The sequence below is a fragment of the Diabrotica virgifera genome, chromosome 8 (assembly GCF_917563875.1).
Source record: "Diabrotica virgifera virgifera chromosome 8, PGI_DIABVI_V3a".
Taxonomy (NCBI): domain Eukaryota; kingdom Metazoa; phylum Arthropoda; class Insecta; order Coleoptera; family Chrysomelidae; genus Diabrotica; species Diabrotica virgifera.
The window spans coordinates 166,076,508-166,103,390 of record NC_065450.1 but is presented as its reverse complement, the minus strand read 5'-3'; the positions used below and the strand labels follow the sequence as shown (position 1 = coordinate 166,103,390).

General features: G+C 32.6%; 1 protein-coding gene across 2 annotated transcripts in view; it reads left to right on the top strand.

The window, feature by feature from the left end:
* The window catches only part of LOC114344392 (alpha-tocopherol transfer protein-like), an 81,262-nt gene that overhangs the window by 41,538 nt on the left and 12,841 nt on the right, over positions 1-26,883 (top strand). For both annotated transcript variants that reach the window (XM_028295221.2, XM_028295220.2), the window contains exons 2-3: positions 18,672-18,831; positions 24,408-24,663. In XM_028295221.2, coding sequence (XP_028151022.1) covers positions 18,672-18,831; positions 24,408-24,663 — 416 coding nt within the window. The remainder of the gene's footprint in view (positions 1-18,671; positions 18,832-24,407; positions 24,664-26,883) is intronic.

The following is a 26,883-nucleotide window of genomic DNA, read 5'->3' as shown; positions in this document are numbered from 1 at the left end:
AATAATTGCGATAAGACCATACAAAAACAAGTATTCGCATTTTACGTTTTTCAACCATTTATGCTACACTTAGGACCTTCATATTTCACTTAAAAAAACTCACTTAAAAAAACTTTGATACCTACATTAAAACAATACTGTAAATTTCATTTAGATCGGTTCAATAGATTTTGCAAAATAAATTTTGCAATCCAGCTTTCGCAAAAAAATTCATTTTTTCAAAATGTTACAGGACTGAAAATAAAGCAGATAGCAACTTGAAATTTTTTTTGCATATAGAAGTGTACTGTACCTTTCATTTGCAATTTGCAAAATTAAAATCGATTAACTACCAGGGCGTCAGAATTTTTTTTAAATAAACATTAATTATCGGTGCTACGCGCAGGACAGCGGATAGTTTGCTCTGATTGGGCATTCCAATGACCTTTGATAATGATTGATACATTTTAATTTTTATTACATTTCGATATAAATAAATAAATTTGTTTATTGCAAAATAAAAACACATACTCTATCCTTTGAAATAACACTTTTTTTAGCAAAAACTTTCTTTGTTCATATATTTTAACTTAGAGAATAAAAGTTTATTATTTTAAACATATGAAATTGTTTAAACAATATTTCACAAACAATAATAAAATTAGTTTGATTTTTGTAGAATTAAAATATTAAAATACAACAAAATATAGAGTAAGAAAATAATACAGTGCTAGTCAAAAGTCCGTACCCCCCCTCGTATCTTTTGAACGGTTATACCTATAATAGTGAAATTTGGAGTGAGGAAATAAACGGACGTAAGCTTCTTAACTAGTTATGACAGGTGACGTAATAGTGACAGATGACGTTACAAAGCCACTGTGACCGATAATTTTAAATGGGACCTTATAGCAAGTGATACCTCGTTTGAAAGGTATTTAAAATACCTATTCAGTCATACTAATTTTTTTGGGTTTAAGTTGATTTTGATTTTGGTGAATAAATTAAATAAATATAATATTGTAGTTTCGAATTTAATTAATAAAAATTCAAATGTCCGCCTATGGATTTTTTGTCAAAAAAGTTGACGTTTTTTAATTCTCTAGTAGTTTTTACGTCAACGTCAACCTGTTTGACAAGTAATCATAGGCGGAATTTTGAATTTTTATTAATTAAATGCGAAACTACAATTTTATAATTATTTCATTTATTCATCAAAATTTGCATAAACCCAAACAAAATTAGTATGACTGAATAGGTATTTTAAATACCTTTCATACGAGGTACCACTTGCCATAAGGTCCCATTTAAAATTATCGGTCACAGTGGCTCTGTAACGTCATCTGTCACTATGACGTCACCTGTCATAACTAGTTAAGAAGCTTACGTCCGTTTATTTTCTCCCTCCAAATTTCACTATTATAGGTATAACCGTTCAAAAGATACGAGGGGGGGTACGGACTTTTTGACTAGCACTGTATATTTATTCTTTAATTAGATAAAGATTGGAAGAAATTTTGGTGGAAATCAACTTGTGTGAATCGAACACCGCTGTCCTGCGCGTAGCTCCAAAAATTAATGTTTATTTAAAAAATTTCCTGACGCCGTGGTAATTAATCGATTTTAATTTTGTAAATTGCAAATGAAAGGTACAGTACACTTCTATAAGCAAAAAAAATTCAACTTGCTATCTACTTTATTTTCAGTCCTGCAGCATTAAAAAAAAATGATTTTTTTTGCGAAAGCTCGATTTCCAAATTTTTCATTTGCAAAATATGTTAATCCTATCTTAATAAAATTTACAGTGTTGTTTTACTAGATCATAAAGTTTTTCTGGGTAAAATGTGAAGGTCCTATGTGTAGCATAAATGGTTGAAAAATGTAAAATGCGAATACTTGTTTTTGTATGTTTTTTTTTTCGCAAGTGACTTTTTTCGCCACAAGTTTTTCGCCACAAGGGTGACTATTTTTTAAATTTTTAACCAATTCTACATTGTAGGAAATTTAATCACGCAACTTTTATGTCAGTACAACTTTTCTCAGAAATGAATATTTTTAAAGTTATAATCAAAAAACCAATAAAAAATCGAATTTTTCCGTCATATTTTGACACTTTGATTATTTAAACAATGTTCCGGGCCGGGCCATTTTGAGAGGAAGGATAACGGAAATATTGTTATTTGAGTTATTTTCAAGCAATTTCTACAAAAAAATTTGAGTCACCTCTCAACGTCCATCTCAAAACAGATGCGCCCTGGACTAATATTTACCAAAAGAAAACAGCTAGGCCTTAAATTTAGCAAAATGTATTGGCTGATTGGACGCAAATATAAATTATCATTGGACAACAAAATACTGTTGTATAAGGCCATTCTCAAACCTGTGTGGACATATGGAATACAACTTTGGAGAACCGCCAGTAATTCCAACATTGACTTGGATGCGTTCAGCGGTGAGTGATCAATTTACGCTACTGATACATCGAACGAACAGGGCCCGGATTACGTACACTCGATACGCATCGTATCCGCCATGTTTTCCCATAGCGCCTTACGGGAAAACATGGCGGATACGATTCGTATCGAGTGTTCGTAATCCCTATGCTGCTTTTTATATTCCGCTACATTTTCTGCTCCAATTTGTTTGTCAAATGTCAAATATTTTATTTAGCTGTCAAGAACTTAACCAAACTTTAATTACTTCGACTTGCCATTTTAAAGCTGTTTGATTTATAAAATAAACACGAATGAACGACGGGAACAACACTTCTTGAAAAATAATACTTATTATAATAATAACATAACCTCAAAAACCCGAATCGGGACCAAAAGTACCTGTTTGTTGCTTTTACGCATGCGTCATTTTATGCTACACTTAAAGTATTACCACCAAACACCGCTCCAAAAGATGGCGACCGCTCCGCTACATTTTCGAATCGAATTTCGATGTTCATTCGATGTAGCGCACAACGCAAAGGTCGTTCAGCGTGAAGGAGCGACTTGTGATCCTTCAGATCACTTTATGCTCTTTCACCGCTGAACGCCACCATCCTTACAAATTACAAACAGGGGCCGCTGACGTTGGAATACAAAAAGCGTCTCTTTGTAACGACAATGAAGTCGACTTTACTTAGTAACAAGGCATTTGCTCAACACGTACACTACACATTATACCCCTGAACTAGTGAAAACTACATGTAATTGCGTTGTTAGAGGTTAAAAACCAAGGCCAGAAAACAAACAAAAAAAACAGATTACGAACGTTTGTTTGCTTTTGAATATATTTGTTGGGAATTACTTCATTAATCAATCAAAATATTTTTCTAATTCACGCTGAATAAACGTATTCCAACAACAACTTTTACAAACCAATAATTATATTTAAGCGGTGGTTCTTTGACAGTGGAATAATTAAAATTATTGTTTATTTCAAACCAAAATACATTACAACCGTTTTAATAAGTACCTAGTTGTTACTCCTATTACGTACATAATTGCTAAAAAATTATCTTTAAAATGACCTTGCATGTGTGGTTATAGGTGATTTGTTAAAATGAAATGTACGTTTACCTATATTGAATTAGTTAATTACGCTAATATTACACTAACAATCATTCTTACTTATTTATTAAATTACTAAATAGTAAACATTTAATTCCTGCTGTTACAGTCGGTTCGCTGATCCCAGTCCTAACTGTCTAATGAATTTAGTAACTATTTTTGCTACTTTGATTACATTTTAACCAACTGGAAGTGGCTGGAAATTACTATACAACCAAGCTTGACGTCGTCTGTCCATTTGTAGGTAGTCTACATCTACTTCTTCTATCTGTTCGTGGTCTCCACAATGTAATTTTTTGGGTCCACCTCCCGTCCTTCATTCTGGCTACATAGCCTGCCCAATTCCACTTCAGCCATTCTATTGGCCCTATGACATCTGTGACGCCTGTCCTTCTGATTTTCTCGGTTGTAACCCTGTCTCTGAGAGTCAGTCCAAATAGTGACCGTTCCATTCTTCTTTGGGCAACTCTACGTTTGGTTGCTGTGGCCTGGTTTAACCTTTAACTACACGCGCTGGCGTATTTTGTACGCCAGATATAAGAATTCTACTGCAAATATATTTAAAAATTTAATTTTTGACCTTGTTTATCTCTCTAACCCAGGGGTGGGCAAAATGCGGCCCGCGGGCCGCATGCGGCCCTTTAGACATTTTTTTGCGGCCCGAGGAGAAAAAGTGAATTATTTTCACTTCAAGATTTATATTGATAATTAAATCCGTAACCACCTAGTAAGAGTAACAACTGACGGAGCACCAAATTAAAGAGGAGCAAATATTGTAACGTTGAGAAAACGTTATTGATTACGTTCAACAGTTGTCAGAACATAACATTTGCATAACATTTGCAGAACCACTGCATAGATGATATTGTGCAAAAATGTTTTGCAAGTGGACAACGTCATTTCAATTATAACTAATATTGTTAACTGTATTAGTTCAATAAGATTAAATCATCGTGAATTCAAAGCATTTTTGGAAGAATAGAAATAGAAATAGGAACAGACTGTTTGGAAGAGTTAGAGACAGAAAATACTGATGTCTTATACCACAATCAATAATCATATTCGATAATTAAGTTTAGAAAAGGTTCTTAAAAGATGCTGTGAATTAGAGGAGAAAATTATCTAAAAATTAAACACTGCTACTTTGCTAAATGTATGTGTTGATCGCAAAATGAAACTTTTGTAATGAAATTCAAACTATTCATTGATCACATAAAAAAGAAAGAATTAGTCCAATTATTTCCCAATAATTTTGTTTAGTCCGGATCTGGATTATTCTTGTGATAAGAAGTTGGGCGGTTTGGATTTTAAATGAGAGATATCTATGTCAAATATCAAAAAATATACAAGCTGGTTCTAAAGTTATACTTCCAGAAAGACATGGGCAAATCGATAAAACACCTTGTAACCCACATAACAATTTCATGTTCTTAGTAGATTCATAGAACATACTTTTCAGAAAAAGTATATACTGAGAATGTGCGTAATTACCATTGCGAATGTGCAGAGCAGATACTGAGTATATACTACATTACAGTACTTAAACGTTCTATGTATATACTTAGAATGTACTACCGCACTTCTTTTTCAGTATATACCAAGAATGTTCTTTTTAGAACATTCCAAGGACGTGCTATAAACCTTCTATGTGTACACTTAGAACATACTACCGCACATCTTTTTAGTTTATACCAAGAAGGTACTTTTTAGAATATTCCAAGGAAGTGCTATAAACTTTCTATTTATATACTAAGAACGTACTACCGCACATCTTTGTATGGGAAGAATATTATATTTTTAAGAATATTCTAAGAAAGTGCTATCAAGTGCTATATTGCTTAGAAGTATGTTTTCAGCATCACCTAATCTCATCTTAGGTTCTACTGGTTCTACCAAATATCTATTTACATATTTTAATTGCAAATGAGAATGTAGTTAGTACCTATACATTCTACAATATTACTTAAAAAGTAAGTACATACCTATTTATAAATTTTAGTTATTTATATAAATCATTATATAATATTTAGCTAAACTAAACTATGGATAATGAGTAACTAAAATTTATATAATACTTATATGTACTTACCTATTTAAGTAATATTGAGTTATCAAAATAGATTATATGTATTTTGAAGCACCGCAAACAAAATAAACAGATTATGTATGTTCTTTAGTCCTAGTACTACATCATTCGCCTTCATCCTTAACACTGCATAGATCCATAGATGATACAAATAATGAAATAATGCCTGTTTTCTTTTTCATATTTTACGGTTTTTTCCTATCCCTGATCCATTCAGGTAGGAATAGAAATGGTCAGAATATGATGGGGCGGGGGGGAGGGGGTTATGTTATGAATGTATTGTGGAATAACAAAATCGGTGGTCAGTGTTGCCAAACGGAGAGAAATTTCCCTTTTTGCGGGAATTTTCAACATAAAAGGTGATAAAGGGAAAAAGTTAACTCAAAAGGGAATTATTGTTCCAGTCCAAATTGTAAAATATTAAGAAAAATTCAAAATATTTGAAAATAATTCAACATATCTTCTCAGATTTTGTAAACAGGAGGGAAGTTTTTTTTATAAAAGTGGGAATTTTTAAGGTAAGTTGACGGAAAAAGCTTACTCGACGGTTGGCAACGCCAAAGACTTTGGTTGCTTTGGTCATTTGGTTGTGCAGTTTGGCACGTTTTGGTTCTGCGAAATGGCCTATTGAATTGAATGTACCTAAATTCAAATTCCAAGGATGTAAAAATACTAATGATTCATGATAAACTCGAAATGGTAAAGTCATTAATTAATGTTTAAACTTTTTTACCCTACAACAATTTTGAAATGAAATTCGTCCAATACTACCTACATACATAAATTTTATTAATTATGTATTCTAAAAAATAACGAAGTTGATAATCTATAAGGCTAATATTATACTTCCTATACATACAAATTATTTTTAAGATATTTTAAAAGTATCTACTTATAAGTATGTGTTAAGAATGTACTTATAAGTATGTGTTAAGAATATTCGATAAAGGTATATTCTAAGAATAAACTTTTACGAATATTCCAAGATCCTACGTACACGAATATACTTAGTATATTCGGTACGAGAATATACTTTGAAGTATATGCAAAGAACATGAAATTTAGAATGTTTTTTAAGGTAGATGCTATGCTTGTACTACACATATACTAAAAAGAATATACTCCGACGAATGTTGGTAGTATATGCTTAGAACATGATGCGAACATCATTGTTATGTGGGAACTCAGTTATAAAAATCATTGAAGCAATAATTGTAGTATATCTAGAACCGCCTTAGTGACCTCTATTCACAATTTAAGTATTCCCGTTTCTCAATGAAACACCCTGTATATTTGCGGCAAATACCGTGCTTAAATAAGTGCGAATGTGGTATAGGGTGGTAGGGATATGGTTTGAAAATTTTGAAATTTCCGATTTGTTTTATTATTTTGTATTAAAATACATAATTTCAAAAATATTCTCTGAAAATTTCAGTTTGACCGTAGGAAAACTACCAGATATACAGCATGTTTAATATCCCTACCTTCGACTCGCTTTGCAGCAGCTTGTTGAGCGTAGTGAGAAACGTTTAACAGCTGTTTCATTTTCTTTGTAAATTACTCTGCGATTTAAATACATATTCCGATGTGCATCTCTTTACTATTTGACAGAGAGAAGAAATTGAAAATAAAAGTTGTCAAAACTAAACGTGTTTTTTTCAAAACTGCTCAACTGCTTTTTGTAGGCGGTGGATATATTAACTCAAAGGCTACTTGACAGATCCACCTGAAATTTTTCATTTATTTTCTTTAGACATTTTGTGAGGTAACAATAACAAATGTGTTGATTTTCACTATTTCGGTATTCTCATTTCTGAGTGATATCGAAAACGCAAAAATCGTCAAAACTAAAAAAAACTCGACAGTATTATCTCGAGAAACTCATAAGCTAATAAAATATTTTTGAATTTTTTGTTTCATATGATCCAATAACAAGTTCTGATGTCTACCAGTGGCGGCTCGTGACATCTGCTATAGGGTGTGCTGCATGAACCACGGCCAATATAAAATAATAGAAATAGAATAACATACGAAAACAAAAACAATAAAATTAGCTTTAATACTAATTAATAGTAACTAATAACGACATGCTATAAAAATCTGATTAACTTACATTTATTGCATTTTTCTAAATTGGAAATTAATACGCCGGTCCTTTTTTGTCGCAAACTTTTCGATTACTTTATCGTTAAAGTTCGGTATTGAAGCGATGAACTTTTTTTCTATCGAGAGTGTGGAAAGGGCTGTTAATCTGTCTTCGCGCATTGAATTTCTTAAAAATGTTTTGATCCGTTTTAAAGTTGAAAAACTACGTTCAGCTTCTGCTGTGGTCATTGGCGTAGTCACCAGAATTTGTATCAACTTTTTGGTTTCTGTTAATGTGTCCTCTAAATTATTAGAAATTATAAATTTTAGTAAAGGCACTGCACCTTTTAATGTTCTACACTCGATATTGGAATACAAAACTGACAGTTCTGTTCGCAAACGGTTTTTATCAAAGAAGTTATAAGCTGTACAAGTTAAATCCAATTCATTTTCAGGAAACTTATTATTATATTTTTCGAAATGTTCTGAAGATAAAAGTGTTGCGGCAACTAGATGATTTGTATATGCAAACCGTTCTTTTGCATTGTTTATAATAACATCACAAACTTCTAGACAGGCAATACGGTGATCCTGTTGGCTGTTATTTGGGCGTTTCCTTTTTTGGACACTAGGCGCCGCATTTAAATTTGAAGCTTGATGTATGATAGGGTCTATTTTATTTCGGACATTGTTAATACTTTGCTCAAAAACATGTATAGCTTTCTGTGCTTCGGTTGGGTCCATGTTCTTTTTTTGAAGATTATTGTACAAAACGTCAACATGTGGCATAATATAATGAAAAACAGTCAGCCAGAAAGTAAAATTTTGATCTTCCAGAATACGTCTAAGTCCTCTTGCTTCCTTGGAAGTAATAGCATTTGACTCTTCTTCTAGTTGCTCCATACACTCAATAATAAAGTCTCTATATTCGTAAACGACATTTACTGTACGAATATTGAAATTCCAGCGTGTAGGGATTGAACGAGGAATATTTTTTCCAACTATTTGATTTAAGACAGCTATTCTTTGAGGTGAATGACTAAAAAATCCAGGTATATCATGTAAATCTCCAAAAAATACGCGTACTTGGGAATTAATAGAACATGCTCTTGACATTATTAGATTCAATTGATGGGCGTAACAGTGCACAAAATGAGCAGTTTCATATTTTCTCTTAATTATTGTTTGCACTCCGCCATGTATCCCACTCATAACAGCTGCTCCGTCATAACTTTGTGCAATGAGCTTATTTTTGTTATTCTTTAATATTGGGTCTAAAACATTCAAAATTGTGTTAGCTAAGGTTTCAGCATCATGTTTTTCTGGAAGCAAAAAAGTCCAAAACCTTTCAACTGGAGCACCGTTTTTTACATAACGAAAAACAATGACCATTTGAAATTTCATAGAAACATCCGTTGTCTCATCAGCTATCACTGCTAAAAATGGGGCTTCATTGATTTCGTTTAAAATCTCCTCAGCGTATACTTCTAGCATGCAATCCAAAATATCATTTTGTATTGTTTTTGAGGTACCTTTGAAAATTGTCGCATTTGTAAGGTGTTCACTAAGTGTTTTATCAAGTTCAGCAGAAAAATTCACTAAACCACGAAAAATTCCAGGGTTATCTGATGTTTCAGATTCATCGTGTCCTCGTAAGGCGAGCTCAAAAGCCCCACAGAATTTTATACAGTCAATTATTTTTGACAAAACATACCTGTTTTTCGTCACCTCTTCATTGTGTTTTTGTATATTTATCCAATAAGCAGAGTCAAGTTGGGCCTGTATATTAAGTTTCCCAAATAATGCAAATCGCATTTCATTGTTCATATGAGTTTGCGTGTTTTCATGCTTCTTTATTTTTTCACTTAAATGCACTAGATCCCGCACTCCTGTCTCGCGCCACAATTTTTCCTCTTTATCTGCGCCGAATAATGCACACGGAAAACAGAAAAAAGCATTTTTTTCGGAACATCCACAAATCCACTGATTTCGTAGATACATGTCTTTATTAAATTTACGCGTATATGTTTTTCCACGGCTTTTACCGGACACTTCAATATTAAGATCAGGCATAGGACGGCCACGTTCTTTTATAATCAACTGTTGTTGATAGTGAAGTTTTTGAAATTTATTTACACCTAATTTAAATTGAAACTCCATTGTTTTAAACACGCTCGAACAAAACAAATTAAACAAAATTGTAACCTAAGAATTTCTAAACACGGCACAGATGCAACGGTCACGAATAACTGTCGTGAATTGCAGCTCGCAAACACATTTCCGAGGCCGTTAATCAGCCGATTGCCGAAGCACATCGGCTAAGATCGCCGTTTGCCTAATAAATGCATTTTACCGCTGCCAGTGTTTCGGTTGTTATCGACGCGGCTTCACTGGAGCAGCAAATACGTAAAAAGATTGCTTCACTGGAGCACCAAATACGTAAAAAAATTATACGGTTTCACTAGAGGAGTAAATACGTAAAAAAAATAATATTAATCATCGTTGTTGGTGAATTATTATTAATAGTTGATGTTTAATATGATAATATGGCAGATTATTGACGTTTTAAACTTCAAACTGATAGTACGAAGTAAAATCTACTCTTAGTAAAAATTAACATTTTTAGCTCAAAAAGTATTATTTAAACTTTCATACGAGTTGAAAAAGTAACAGTTTTTGTCAGTGAATAAAATTGTATACCTATTTATATAGGTAAACTTTAAAATTTTAGTGAAAAGTCAATTAAGAAGACAAGTGTATTCTGACAACTAATAAATATCGGTCCCCGATGGGGGACAAAACTACACAACCGACGTCTTTTGTGACGACAGATGCTGATATGGATAACAGTATTTTAATTTCAAGTGTTACTAGTAATAATCCAAGTGATAGTAACCTCCAGAAAACAAAGCAGTTGGAACCGAAAACTTTCAATATTCTTTCAGATAAGTACAATGTACAAAATATTTGGGTATACATAGAAAGCACTGAAAATAATGTAGGAAAATTGCATGCAATGACAGTTGCCCATATCCTTTTTAAAAAATTTAAACTTAATAACATTTTGGAAATTAAGAGTATAGGCCGAAACCGGATTAAGGTTTTATTAAAATCATTATTAGAAGCAAATAATTTAGTTAAACATCCCCTCCTAAAGTCAGAAAATTTCAAAGCATTTATTCCAAATCACTTACTTGAAATTAAAGGGTTAGTAAGAGATGTTGATACTCGTTACGATATCAACTATCTTATGGAAAATATAGAATCACACTCACGCGTCACTAATATCTACAGATTAAATAGAAAAGTCCAAAAAGAAGACAGAACAGTTGAATTTGTACCAAAAAAAACTATTGTTGTTACTTTTGAGGGGAATATTTTACCTGATCGAGTAGCTTTTAATAGAGTCTTTTTTCCTGTCGAACAATTTGTAGGAAGAGTGACCCAATGCTTCAAATGTTTTAAATTTGGGCATGTATCTAAGCAGTGTAACAGTACTGAAGAAAAGTGTATCAATTGTGGAGAAATTAAAGACGATAAACATAATTGTGATAAAAATTTAACTTTTTGTATACACTGTAAAAGCAAAGATCATGTTTCTATCTCAAAAAAGTGTCCCTCTTACGATAATCAAAAAAAAATTAAAAATATAATGATACAGCAAAAAACCTCCTTTAAAGAAGCTAAAGAAATTTCTGAAAACTCCTTATCCAGTCTAGTAAATCACAACTCTTTTTCACCGCTAACAAATTATGACCAAAATTTTCCTGTTCTTCCTAACAACCATCGTATGTCATTATCACAACCTAATCAAATTCCTAAAAATACCAATTGCAATCAAAATAATTTCCTTTCCCAACCCAATCCTGTAAGCTTTAGTCCTCCAATGAAAAAGAAGAGAAAATCAAACTCTCCCACTATCCAGTCACCTATCCATGAACCATTATTTCCATTCTCCTTTGGACCTTCACAACCTTTGCCGATAAATTCAAATAAACCAAACTACGCTTGTTTGGAAACCAAGAAGAGTAGTATAGCTAGCAACCTATCCATTTTTATCGTGGATTTTTTAAATAAAATTCTTTCAAGTAACAATAGACAACCTATTGATATTAAATTAATTACAAGTAGCATAGAACAGGTATTGGAGGATACTTTGAAAAACCAATAAAATGCCCAAAACACGCAATTTAAATATAATGCAATGGAATGCACGTTCTGCTATAGCTAACAAAAATAGTCTGGTACAATTTCTTTATGATAAAAATATTGACATTGCTATTATAAGTGAAACTTGGTTCAAAAGAAATCAAAAATATAGTTTTAGTGGTTACAATATAGTCCGCAATGACAGAAACGATGGCTACGCTGGTGTGGCAATTTTGGTACACAAATCTCTTCGTTTTGTTGAACATAAAATCAATATAAATTACAATGAAAATATTTTAGTGTGTGCTATCCAAGTTAAATATGGAACTTTATTGTTAAATTTTTTATCTGTTTATAAACCTCCAAAAATACAAACAAAATATGACGATTGGACTAAAATTTTTGAACAATTTGAGGGTCCTTTAATTATAGGTGGTGACTTTAATGCACACCACTCTATATGGGGTTGTCGTAATAATGATACCATAGGGTCACAACTTATAAATGTCGCAGATGATTTAAATTTAACAATTTTAAATAATGGCGAACCCACAATTTTGAGACGTCCTGATCAACAAGATTCGGCTGTCGATGTAACTTTTTGTTCACCTGAATTGGTTAACAAAACATCTTGGAATGTCATTCCTGACACTCTAGGATCAAATCACTATGTCATATCTATAGAACTTCTTTTTGCAATTAATGAAAATGAAATATCTCCTAAAAATAAATGGAATATTAAAAAAGCCAATTGGGCGTTATATTCCTCTACTATTCAAAATTTACACGATACAAACAATTTTCACTCGGATAATCTAATTGATAAGTACTCCTTCTTCATAAATAATATAAATACGGCTGCGGGAGTAGCTATACCCCAATATAAACCTTATAAATGTAAAAGGCACCCACCTCCTTGGTGGAATATTGATTGTGACAATATTATCAAACAACGAAAATTGGCTCTAATAAATTACAAGAAAAAAAGTAATTTTGAAAATTATGTTCAATATAAGGAGATTGCAGCTAGAACCAAAAAAACATTAAAAAGTATAGCCAAAAAGCATTGGATTGAATGGGTCTCTTCGCTCAATAAAAATACATCCGCTACAACTCTTTGGAATCAAGCTAAAAAACTTTACAGAAAACCGCTATCAAACATAAAATCTTTAGATCAGAAATGGATGGATGACTTTCTTATTAAAGTTGCACCCCCAACTGCGAACCCTCAAATAATTCCCAGCTCCATAGCATCAACCCCAGCTGATAAAAATCATTTTCTCTTAAAACCTTTTACTTACAATGAACTAATTTTCGCTATAAATAATCGTAAAGATAATAGTCCAGGATACGATCATATCAAATACTCCATGCTTTTAAACCTTCCAGAAGTAGCAAAACATTTTCTATTGGACCTTTTTAATCGTATAGTTCAAGACAATTCTGACGTAAATATTTTTAAAGACATAATTGTTATTCCGATTCTAAAGCTTACAAAAGATCCAAATTCAGCCGAATCTTATCGACCCATTTCTCTTTTTTCGTGTGTATTTAAAACTTTGGAACGTATGTTAAAAAACAGACTAGAATGGTGGGTCCATACTAAAAAGTTACTACCAAACAATCAATTTGGATACAGACGAGGATGTGGAGCTTTAGATGCTTTAGCTACACTTGTAGCGGACATACAGGGTAATTTTTCTAGAAATAATTATTTGCCTACTTTATCACTAGATATAGAAGGCGCTTATGACAGTGTGTGTTTACCTCGATTAAAAGACAAAATGATCAATCAGTTTCAAATACCCATAAAACTAGCACAAACTATTCTTAATTTCTACACTGATAGACGCCTATACGTTAGAAACCATAAAAATGAACTTCTTGGACCACGTTATAATAGTTGGGGATTACCTCAGGGATCAGTCTTAAGCCCTTTTCTTTTTAATTTGTATACGGCTGATTTTCATAGCCTTAATGCACCAAGTATTACTTACAAAACAATCCAATATGCGGATGACTTCCTCATATATACAGAAAGGACAAAATATGAACCCTCCCTTACAATCTTAAGAAAATTACATGAATATTTCTCAAAATGGTTTTGTGAAAATGGTTTTAATTTATCCACTAGTAAATCTAATGTGTGTATTTTTTCACAACATAATATTCCTAACACAAATACTATTTTATTAAATGGCCAAACTTTAAATTTCTGCAAGTCAATAAAGTATCTAGGCATGTTTCTAGATCAAAAGCTAAGTTGGAAATTACACATCGAGTATATGCTTGACAAAAGCAATAAAGGTCTAAACTTTTTAAAATCCATTTCTAAAACTTGGTGGGGAGCTGATGTAGAAACAGCTTTACTATTTTACAAATCTTACATCAGATCTATTCTGGACTATGGATGTATACTTTATGGATCAGCAAGTAAACAAATTTTAAATAAAATTGATGTATTTCAACGTACTGTTCTACGTATCTGTATGGGAGCAATGAAGTCTACTCCAATAGCACCATTGCATGTTGAAGCTTTAGAACCTCCCTTGAATTTTAGAAGAGATTATCTGAGTGAAAAATTTGTTGTGAAAATTGCATGTATCAATAATTCATTATATTCTAGCATAAGCTCACTAAACACAGATGATCTAACAAACAGTTACTGGACTCATAAAAATACACCAACCCTGTGTACAGCCTTTAGAACCATGTGCAACAATAAGTATATCAACAATATCAACAACCTTGATACTAACGACTATTTCGCATTTTTTTATGAACCTGATATACGTATACCTACATATTATAATAGTTCATTATTATATTCATGCATCTTGAATTCCTGTATAGACAAATGGCCCAAAGCAACTGTAATCTATACAGATGCATCCAAAACATCGGAAGGGACCGGATGTGCTTTCTACATTCCATCTAAGTCAACAGAAAAAATGTTCAAATTACCTTCTAATTGCTCAATTTTTAGAGCAGAAGCAATTGCAATTCTTGAATCCTTGATATATTTCCATAGTTTAAACAATAATTCAGTGTTAATAATATCCGATTCATTGTCAGTTTTATTATCTCTCAAAAATTCAAAATTACCCAATTATAATTCTAATCCTTTCATTTACCAAATTAAGAACATGCTTGTCAAGCTTAAAAATAAAAATAAAACTACTAATTTTATTTGGGTAAAAGCTCATATTGGTATAAAATATAATAAGCATGTTGATTCTTTAGCTAAAGCTGCAATAACCTCTTCAGCTGAAATTGTACCAGAGGAGAGAATTTGTATTCCTGACACTTTTTGTATCTCTAAAAGAAATCAAATAGATCGTTGGAAAACTTATTGGCAAACTTTTTGTAACCACTCAACAACACAATATATTTATATACAACCACAAATTCCAAATTCGAGATGGTTTAAGAAATTTAGTAACATCCGTAAATATATAACAACCTTAATAAGATTGAGATTTGGTCATGCTTGTTATCCTACTCATCTTGCTAAAATCAAAATTTACAATTCAGACTTATGTGAAACATGTCAAGAACAAGGAGATCTTAATCATATCTTTTTTAACTGTTCCAAATATATTCAGCATACAGGAACTCTTTTAAGCAGCTTGCAAACGCTGCAAATATTTCCTCCGTACCAAATAAATAACCTATTGGCTACTAATGACAAAAGAGTATATGATTGTCTAATCAAATTTATACATAGTACAAATGTATGTCTGTAATCAATTTTAGCCAATTTCGTTAACCTTTTTTTTACCCAATTGTTTATTTTCCCTCCTTTTCCCTATTTATAGTAATGTCTTTTAGTAATTTTTAAGAGGTTTTTTTTTTCTTTTGACTATTTTGATCTGTTTGCAATAGTAGGTATAGATAGACACTTTTTTATTTAGTATTAAGTAAATTAGAATAATATGTTTTTCTTTTTAATAATTTGTATTAGGTTTAATAGTTTTTTTTTTGTATTAGTATTAATTATTATCAAGTTGTATCTGGCTAAATAGCTAAGTGCTAAAGTCACAAATAAAAAAAAAAAAAAAATATGGCAGATTTGAAATAAAACTATATTAATTATTCTTTAATAATTAAGATTTGCTATGGTTGTTTGGTAGTTCTGCAGCTCAGCAGCACATAAAGAAAAGCCGCCACTGATGTCTACTGAGAAACTTATTTTGTTTAGGTGTCGGTAAAAATTTGCCACGGTTGGCTTATTTTTCAATAGTTGGTTTTGAAACATTTTTTTCGGATATTCTTTAAATTGTATTGAATATGTTTATTTAATTTAAAAATAAAATAATTCTACCATAGTTTCAAAGAAATAAAAAAAATTGCTTAACATCCCCCTCCCCCCAAAGTTAAAAATTCCAAAACATTGCGGCCCTTGATAGTATATCAAAAAACTTTTGTGGCCCTTATTAAAAAAAGTTTGCCCACCCCTCTAACCTATCACTGGAATGTGCTGTACAATTTGGTTTTAGTTTCGTTATAATCGGCGTTCTGGGAAGATCGTAATTTACAGTTTATTATTTGTTGTTTCCGGTGGTGGACAATATACGCCACGATTATATTAATATAAGTAGTAATATAATTAAATATTTCAATTGTTTTTTAGTCATTATTTATTCTTTATAAACAATACTTTTTCTCCTGTAAAAAATCACATTTCAAAAAAATTTTTATTAGTAATTTTATTTATCATGAAATCCAGTTATTTCATGATTCCAGTTATAAATCCCAACTGGCTTACTGAGAAGGAACTCCAAGTATTCACTGATGCCAAATAAGGTTTATAACAAACAATTAAGTGTATTTTTTCAAAAAAAAAATAAACAAATCCGCTGTTTTTAAGTGTATTTTCTTGTGGCATATAAAGTACGCCACGCGTGTAGTTATGTTATAACTTGATGCGCGGGTACTTAAAGGTTAACGATAGTGTTTCGGCGCCGTAAGTCATGACTGGAAGCACACATTTCTCGAACGTCTTCTTTTTCAGATAGTTTGGCATGTTGTTCTTGAATATGTCAGTTAGAGCTCCATATGCGCCCATGATAAGGTTATTCTTCTTTGAAGTTCAGCAGTTTGATTGTCCCTGACAATTTGGATTTCATGACCTAATTATTTATGGACCAATACTATTATTTCATTGAAAATGTCTTTTGGATTTTCTCTTGGCACCAGGTTTGTCATGTATGGTGTCTTTCCAAAATTTATGTTTAAAGCAACTTTCTTACAGGCGGCATCTAACTCAGTACGCATAGTTCTAATATCTTTTAAGTTGTCTGTTATATAAGAACTATATCGTCTGCGAATCGTAGGTGGGAGAGCCTTTCGCCGTCGACATTTATTCCTTGGGTGTCCCACTCACTCCGATTGTTTGAAAGCATGTTCTTTCAAGTACTGCCGTAAAGAATTTGGGAGATAACGTCTCTCCCTGTCTAATTTCTCTTTTGATATTTATAAATTTGGTATCTTTGTGTAGTCGCGCGGGCGGTCATGGTTGCATTATTGTATTTCGCTATCAGTTTGGAGTACCGATAATCTATACCACTTTCCTCCAACGCACTCATTATGCTGTAATTTCTATAGTATCAAATGCTTTGCAAAAGTCTACGAAAGCCAGGACCAATGGTCGATTGTATTCGATGAATTTTTCTATAATCCTTTCTATGCAGCCAGTTGGTCAAAAAAACCAGCCTGTTGGTCAAAATCTAATTTTCTTTTAAGTCTCTTTGTTATTATTCTTGTAAATAACTTGAAGAGGTGGTTCAATAGGCTTATTGGTCGGTAATTCTCGAGGTCTGTTGGATTGTCCTTTTTGTGTAATAAGTTGGTAAGTGCACTGTGCCATTTTGTTGGGGTTTCACTTTGGTGCAAACATAAGTTGCACAGTTCCTTTATGTTCTTTAAAAGTCTGTCTCCTCTAATCTTTATGGCTTCTATAACGATATTGTTTTATCCCGGAGTTTTATTTCTTTTCATTTTCCTCAATATCGAAAATGTACTCTGTTTGTGTATTCGCAGTAGGCTGCGTTTATAATATAAATTCCAGTTGAGTATCTTAAAAAATGTGAACATTCAACCTCTATGACTGTGGTAAAATTAAAATGTGTATTTATTTTGATAGCCGAAAATATATAGGGGTGTCTTCATCTTAAATGCGACACACAGCTGTAGGTATTGTTGTTTATTTGGGTTTATATATGACTGCGGACACTAAATCCATTCGCCAATTTTACTATTTTTTATTTTATTAGTCATTTTTGCGTAATATATAGTAATATCTCTAATAAATAATTCTACTAATAAATAATTATTTTTGTATTCTTTTTAATTATATATTTTTTTTAATTATGTTCTCAGAGTTCCACAGCAAAAACAGCAACATTCTTTAGCCCTCTACTTAATTCGAAATCTTTTTACTATGGACTATCCAAGTTCGTCTGTCATTTTTATCTACGTATATATTTTTTAATATAGTAATGTTTGAAAAATGTTTTTAATTATTATATTTTTTTTCTATTATTTTTTTAATATATTTTTTTATATATATATTTTTTCCTTCTTTTTTTTTATTTTTTTATATTTTTTTTATTATACTCTTTTTTCTATACCAATTTACAATAAATGCTTACTCTATATTTTACAATTACATTTAAGTTTAATATCTAAAATATGTTTATACAATAGTCGGTATACCAACTCATTGTTTTCTAATGCTAATAAATAGTTTAAATTAATGGGATGGTGGACATCATACACTGTAGGTATATATGTAGTACTTATTTTTGTTTTAGATGATGTTTTACTTACACGTTTCATTTACTGCTGCAATGGAAGTATTGAAGTTGCGAAAAAACTAATCGATCTGTTTTATTCGATGAGACTTCAAATACCAGAACTGTTTTCAGATAGGGATCCTGCTCATCCAGATATAGATAAAGCTTGGCAAGTTATGTAAGTACATAAAATGTTTCGAGTATTATGATGTGTCAATAATGGGTTTAAAATACATGAGGGTCAAGGCAGGGAGACGCGTTGACGTATGGGCTAACAATATTTAATAGATCTTTCCAAATTCTATAATATGTTAAAGAAATGGAAGCTGCATTTTACATGCTTTTACTGGCTGTGATACAACCTCAACAGCCTTTAGTCGAGACAAACTATGTACAATTTTTTAATTTTTTACAAAAAAAATATAAGGATCTACAATCTACACCAATTAAAAAAATTAACTACTAATGACACTCGATTCTCCTTCTTAAGGTGCCTATCCGTTCCGGATGTTGGCGATCAGCATGGCTATCCTAACTTTGCTCGCTGCTATTCTGAATAGTCCGTTTGTCAATGTACTGAACCACTTTCTCAGGTTTTGAAGCCAAGATATTCTTCTTCTCCCTGGTCCTGTCTTTCCAAATACCCTGCCCTCAAGAATGAGTTACATCAAGCCATAGCTCTGTTCATTCCTCGTAACATAGCCAAGATATTCTAGTTTGCGCTCGTTGATGGTAATTATCTTGCATTCCTTGTCCATTATATGTATAGGACCTCAATATTAGTCACATGCTCCACCCATGAAATTCTTAAAATGCTGTTGTAACACCACATCTCGAATGCCTCCAGTTTTCTTAAAGAAGCTTCGGAAATTGCCCAGGCCTCTACTCCGTATAATAACGTAGAAAATACGTAGCACCTGATGATAGAGATTTTGGTATCAAGTGGTAAATCGTGACTTCTGAAAAGAGACTTTATCATTATGAACGCTGGTCTCGCTTTTCCTATGCGTTGTTTTATTTCACAAGAGTAGTTCCATTGGCTGTTTATGTTGATACCAAGGTATGTGTAGCGGTCAAACCTATCAATAAATTGCTTGTTTGTTAACCAAAAGCCGTGTATTTAATGTTTCGCGCTTATTACTGTCTACCATGTACTTTTTTTTCAAAAGATGAAATTTTCGATCCTAATAGCATTATTAATAATATTTAGAAAATATTAAAATATTACTAAAAGATTTTTAAATTGAAAACTTATTGGTCCATTTCCTTGGTAACACCTCCAAGGCTTCTAAAATTTGCAAGCCAAATGGATGCTGAAGCGAAGAAGACAAGAGGGAATTCAAAAAACTTACAATTCACGACCCCGTCTGTTCAGCTGGTAAATTCCAACAGAAAATGGACCTAGTTACTCGAAGGAGTAAAGACCAATATAAAAATAAAATAAAAATTTTATTTTTAATTCAGTTGCAATGCGAAGGCAAAACAATCTTACTTTTCAATTAGAATACGGAGTGCAGTCCAGTCCTCTGAATCGCGATTTTCGGCTCTTATTGGAGCCTCATCGGAGAGAACGTAGGCTTGTTCTCCATACCCCAATTGAAAAAAAAATAAAATTTTTATTTTACTTTTTTTTTCGTTTTGAGATCAAGTTCATGTTCTCTACTTATATCTGATATGCGCGACATTATTATTTGCAAACTATCTAGGCTATATGCAAAAACTACTTCGTCGTCGGCATACCTAATATTGTTTAGTCGCACTTCGTTGACTAATGCGCTTTCCTGTAGTTCTCCCAGTCCCAGCGCAGTGCTTACTCGAAGATATGTTCAGGATATTCAGAGTGAGTTTTATGTATAGAAACCCTCAATTATCTCGGAAACAGCTTGGGCGATTTTTATAGATTTTGGTAGGTAAGGGTCTTCTAATGCGGCCAATATTATAGTCGTAATTACATTGTTGTCAGATCCTCAGTTTTTCTGGAAATCTAATTAACTTTAACTCTAATAGAACACCCTTAATATTTTTTACGTTTTGAAGTCCTTTAGAAATACTGATTATTTTTTATGTAACATTCCCTACAAGTACCTATATGCCGTAATTTCGGAGTTATTGCGACATTTGTCTTTAAAATATTTTATAAACAAATTATAAAAATCATTTTTTTTTTTGGCCATGGCAGACATTATTTTAGGTTCTTTGAATCGCTGGGAACAAAAAGGTTTTTTGTAATTTTTCTTTAAGGTATAAACAATTGAAAAATGAAAAAAATCGAAAAATGTCGATTTTCAAGGCTCAAGAACACAAGTAAAAAATATTATTTTTGAAACCACAAAGTACCTAGATTCAAGCTCAAACCTTATTTTATCAAATTCCGATAAGTAATTTTGGCTTTTTTCATTTTAAAACATTGTTTGTTAGTTGTTAATGCAGCCGGATCGTCCGTCCTCTCATATGCGTTTAATTAACAATTAGAAAAACAATGTTTTATAATAAAACATGCCAAAAATTCTTATAGGGAGCTAATAGATCAAGGACTGAACTTGAAAATAGACACTTCTTAATTTTAAAAATTATATTTTTTACTTGTGTTTTTGAACCTTGAATATCGTCATTTTTCCTTTTTTTTCAGTTTTAAGTTAATATGAAAACGACCTTTTTTGTTACAAATGATTCAAAGAATATAAAATAATGTCTGCCAGGGCCAAAAAAAATTAATTTAATAATTTCTTTATATTTTTTTTTTAAATAAATGTAGCAATAACTCCAAAATTATGGCATGTATACATATTATACTATAAGGAATAGTATACAAAAAATAATCAATATTTCTTAAAGAAAGATGAAGTAGTTTTCAATCCTAATGGCAATATTAATAATATTTAAAAATATTAAAATATTATATATATAGTTCAGCTCAACAGGCCTTAGGGGCCCAAGGCTTCAATTGTTTTCTTCCATTTCTTTCTGTCTTGTGCTAGGTTTTTCCAATCTTGTACCCTCAGCGACTTCAGATCTTCTTTTGCAGACTCCAACCATCTTCTTCGGGGGCGTCCTCTTTTTCTTTTTGTACCAGCCTCCGTGTTTATTAGTTGGTTGGGAACTCTTCCTTCTTCCATTCTTGCTATATGCCCAAGCCATCTTAATCTTTGAATTTTGGCGAGTGTTGTTATTTTTGGTTGTCCATATATTTGCATTATTTCTTCATTCGTTCTTCTTCGCCAGATATTCCCCTCTTTTAAGCCTCCATATATCCTTCTGAGGATCTCTCGTTCCCATCTATCTAATTTTACTTCCATATCTTTATTTAATGTCCAGGTCTCGCTAGCATAGAGTACCGTAGGTCGGATAACTGTTGTATATATTCGTTTTTTTGCTTTTCTGGATATTATCTTCGACCTCAGTATCTTATTTAGACTTCCAGCACTCTTACTACCTTTCGCCATTCTTTTTGCTATTTCTTGGTTCTCTTCGTTCCTATTTGTTAGTGTTACTCCCAAGTGATCGAATTGGCCGACAATTTCGAAGTTATATTCTTTACTTGGGCTTTGTATCTTAAAGGACTGTCCCAGATGATTTTCATTTCCCTTCATCACCATATATTTCGTTTTCTCTTCGTTTATTTCTAAACCATATTCCTTGGCTGTTCTTTCTAGTCTATTGAAGATTTCTCTTAATTCTGCAGGTCTCCTTGTTATTAAGGTAATATCATCTGCGTATGCTACACATTGATGCCTGTGATGATAAACTGTGCCTTTAGTATAGATATTGCATTCTCGTATAATCTTCTCTAAAATTAAATTGAAGAAATCTGTTGATAACGGGTCACCTTGTCGCAGGCCTCTATTGGTGATAAAGCTATCCGAAACCCGTCCTTCTATCATAACTTTACTTTTAGTGTCACTAAGTATGCATTTAGTCAATCTTACTATTTTTGGTGGAAATTCAAAATATTCTAGTGTTTCATATACTTTACTTCTTTTTATGGTATCGTATGCCTGTTTAAAATCAATAAATAACATATTTAATGCTAGGTTGAATTCATATGAGCTTGATAAAATTTGTTTCATTGCAAAAATTTGGTCTATTACCGATCTTTGTGCTCTAAAACCCGCTTGATATTCACCTAGACAATTTTCCACTTTTGTTTTAATTTTATTTCTAATTAATATGGCCAGAATCTTATATACTGTATCTTGTAGAGCTATTCCCCTGTAATTTCTACAATCTGTAACGTCTCCTTTTTTATGTACAGGACATAGGATAGCTTCTTTCCACTGATTGGGTATATTTTCTTTGATCCACACTTCGCATATTAACTCGGTGATTTCTTCTTGAAGCCCTTCGCCACCATCTTTTAAAAACTCTGCAATGATACCGTTTTCTCTCGGTGCTTTGTTGTTTTTTAAGTTTTCTATTATATATATGAAATATTACTAAAAGATTTTTAAATTGAAAACTTATTGGTCCATTTTCTTGGTAACACCTCCATGGCTTCTAAAGTTTGCAAGCCAGATGGACGCCGAAGCGAAGAAGACAAGAGGGAATTCAAAAACTTACAATTCACGACCCCGTCTGTTCAGCTGGTAAATTCCAACAGAAAATGGACTCAAAGAAGTAACGACCAATATAAAAATTCCATTTTTATTCAGTTGCAATGCGAAGGCAAAACAATCTTATTTTTCAATTAGAATACGGAGCGCAGTCCAGCCCTCTGAATCGACGATTTTCGACTCTTGTTGGAGTCTCATCGGACCAGATGACGCTAGTCACCTAGTCCATTCACGTCAGTTGCGGTGCGGGGGATAAACTCTCGGTGTTGGTCAATTGGAGTATGGAGTAGCAGGCCTACGTTCTCTCCGATGAGACTCCAACAAGAGTCGAAAATCGTCGATTCAGAGGGCTGGACTGCGCTCCGTATTCTAATTGAAAAATAAGATTGTTTTGCGTTCGCATTGAACCTGAATAAAAATGGAATTTTTATTTTATTTTTATATTGGTCGTTACTTCTTTGAGTAACTAGGTCCATTTTCTGTTGGAATTTACCAGCTGAACAGACGGGGTCGTGAATTGTAAGTTTTTGAATTCCCTCTTGTCTTCTTCGCTACAGCATCCATCTGGATTGCAAACTTTAGAAGCCATGGAGGTGTTACCAAGAAAATGGACCAATAAGTTTTCAATTTAAAAATCTTTTAGTAATATTTCAATATTTTTAAATATTATTAATATTGCTATTAGGATTGAAAACTACTTCATCTTTCAATTGCCAGATGACGCTAGTCACCTAGTCCATTCACGTCAGTTGCGGTCCGGGGGATAAACTCTCGGTGTTGGTCAATTGGAGTATGGAGTATAGCAGGCCTACGTTCTCTTCGATGAGACTCTAACAAGAGTCGAAAATCGTCGATTCAGAGGGCTGGACTGCGCTCCGTATTCTAATTGAAAAATAAGATTGTTTTGCCTTCACATTGCAACTGAATAAAAAATGGAATTTTTATTTTATTTCTTAAAGACTTCAAAACGCAAAAAATATACAGCGTGTTCAAAGGAAAGTTCATTAGATTTACAGAAAAACGGAAGACCTGACAACAATGTAATTACGACTATAATATCGGCCGCATGCGCATGAGAAGACCCTTACCCACCAAAATCTATAAAAATCGCCCAAGCCGTTTCCGAGATAATTGCGGGTTTCCATACATAAAACTCACTCTGTATCCATCAGATATCATTAAAATTATTGTTTTTTTATTGTAGGGACCTCATACCATTACCCATATTGACCAAAGACAAGTACCAGCTACTAGTATATCGCTTAAACACGAGCGATGCCGACAACTTTAATTTCATAAATGCTGCAAAAACTTTTACGATGGTTGCTGATGTCAGGATGATTCAAGAAAGTAGCCTATCAGAAGGCGAAGTTCCTATATTTGACATGAAAAACTTTACTATCAAACATTTTACGAAATTTGCCTTCCCGATTATGAGGAAACAAGCAGTATATTCTCAGGTATGTTTCCCCGAAAATATTCAGATAATATTTTATACATTGATAAGTTGAGATCTTTATATAGAGGAAAGTAACCAAATATGGAATAGTATCCTAATATGGAATACCTATATTTCTCCGAAAATATAAGTTTGAAACTCACTACACGGCCATCTTCTATTTTACTCGCTCTCTGGCTCTCTTGACTATCGCACTCACACCTCTGTGCCAGGTGTTTTGTTTTTAGTCCGTTCTTTAACGGTAAAATATTGCAAATCCTCTAAATTTTAAAGAACCGCTTGGATTGACATGAAATTTGGCATACACATAGCTAACAAGTCAAAGAAAAAAAGTGATATTGTGCCGATATGTGCTTTTGCCCTGGGGGTGGTTTTCACCCCCTTTTGGGGTGAAAAAATATTCGTCCAAAGTAAGTCAGGAAATGGATAAACTGACTAATTTTAAGTAACTTTTGTTCTATAGAGTTTTTTCACTAAGTCAATACTTTTCCGAGTTATTTGCCAGTGAATATGTTCATTTTTTCAACAAAATAACCACGCTTTTAGACGGTTTTTCGCAAATAACTCAAATAGTAAGTATTTTGTCGAAAAAACATTCTTAGCAAAAATATAGCCTGGAAAAAATTTAAAAAAATGGTGTATATATCACGTCTCTATACCTAGCAGAAGCAGAGTTATAACTAATGAAAAATAGGTTCATATTCGTCAAATTCCAAATGGAATACTTTAACGTGAAATGACCAAAAATGAAGCACATTTCGGGGAAAACTCATTACAACTTATTTAAAGTGTTTAAAAAAGCTTAATTTTTGTTTAAAAAAAATTCTAGCGTCAAAATTAAACAAGTTACACTCAAAATAAAGTTGGTCCCTTTTTGTTTTAGTAAAAAAATCGAGAAAATCACCCCTAATTAGCAAGCGCGGCTCCTCCTTAGGGTCAATTGGTCAATGACCCCCCTAAAATAATCTCATAAAAATACCAATTTTATTAAAAATATCTTTTATCTAAAACTTCACTCTGAAATATAAAATTCTCTCTCAGCAGTCTGCATTGGCAAAACAAATATAATAGATATAATAACGTCGCGCCTCGCGCTATACACAAGCCCGTGGCTGGGCCGTATTTTAAATTGTCTATATACAGTTCTTATGGCTTATGGACAAATGCATGTAAAATAGAAAAGAGACGGCAGATAGCAATTTCGTGGGCGAGAGTGGGAGTGACCTTTCCGTCGTATACCTCTAGTAGAGTCGACGGCCTCACGTTTAGTTAGTTACCGTCTGCTGACCGCACTTCACGGCAGGTCTATATCGATCGCGGCGTATTTGCGTAATTTATTTTGTTTTGTTGGATTTTTTTGTGATTGTAACAAAAACAAGATGAGTGTTGTTGACGAAATAATTGCCTTAAAATCTGCTGGAACACTAAATTATGAACGGCGGCTTGAGAAAAAAGAAAGTGGTCGACCAAAACCAAACATGAATTTAAAACAAACAACAAAGGATAGGGGTAAGGACATTCAAAGATATTTTAAAGAATCAATGTACAATTTGTGTGATTGGATTTGTGGCTGCAGTGTGAGAAATGCATTTTTTTGCTATCCGTGTTTACTGTTTTCGAATGACGCTGTATGGGCGAAAAATGGAGTAACTGACATTAAGCATTTAAAAGTGAAAATTACAAAACATGCCTCTTCAACTACTCATATAAATTCATCAATGAGTTACGCAAGTTTAGGACGTGTTAACATAAGACAGCAACTTGATAGTGTATATCGTAAATCTGTGCATGACTTTAATGAATTGGTATCTAAAAATAGGTATATTTTAAACAAACTAATCGACTGTGTAAAATTTTGTGGAGTTTTCGAAATTGCATTGCGCGGTCATGACGAAAGTGACAGCTCCAATAATCGTGGAATTTTTCTGGGCCTTATCGATTTTGTTTCTGAACTGGATTTAATGTTTAAAGAACACATTGAAAAAAGTACAGTATTTAAAGGAACATCGAAAACAATTCAGAACGATATTTTAGAATCAATGTTAGCCATTGTGCATACTCATATCATGAAGGAGATTGGCCAGACAAATTTTGTGGCCATTCAAGTAGATGAGACCACAGACAGCTCCAATAAAACGCAGATGATTATCATATTGCGATATGTATTAACTGGTATTGTACATGAAAGATTTTGGAAATTTGTTAACCCCCTAGGTACTAC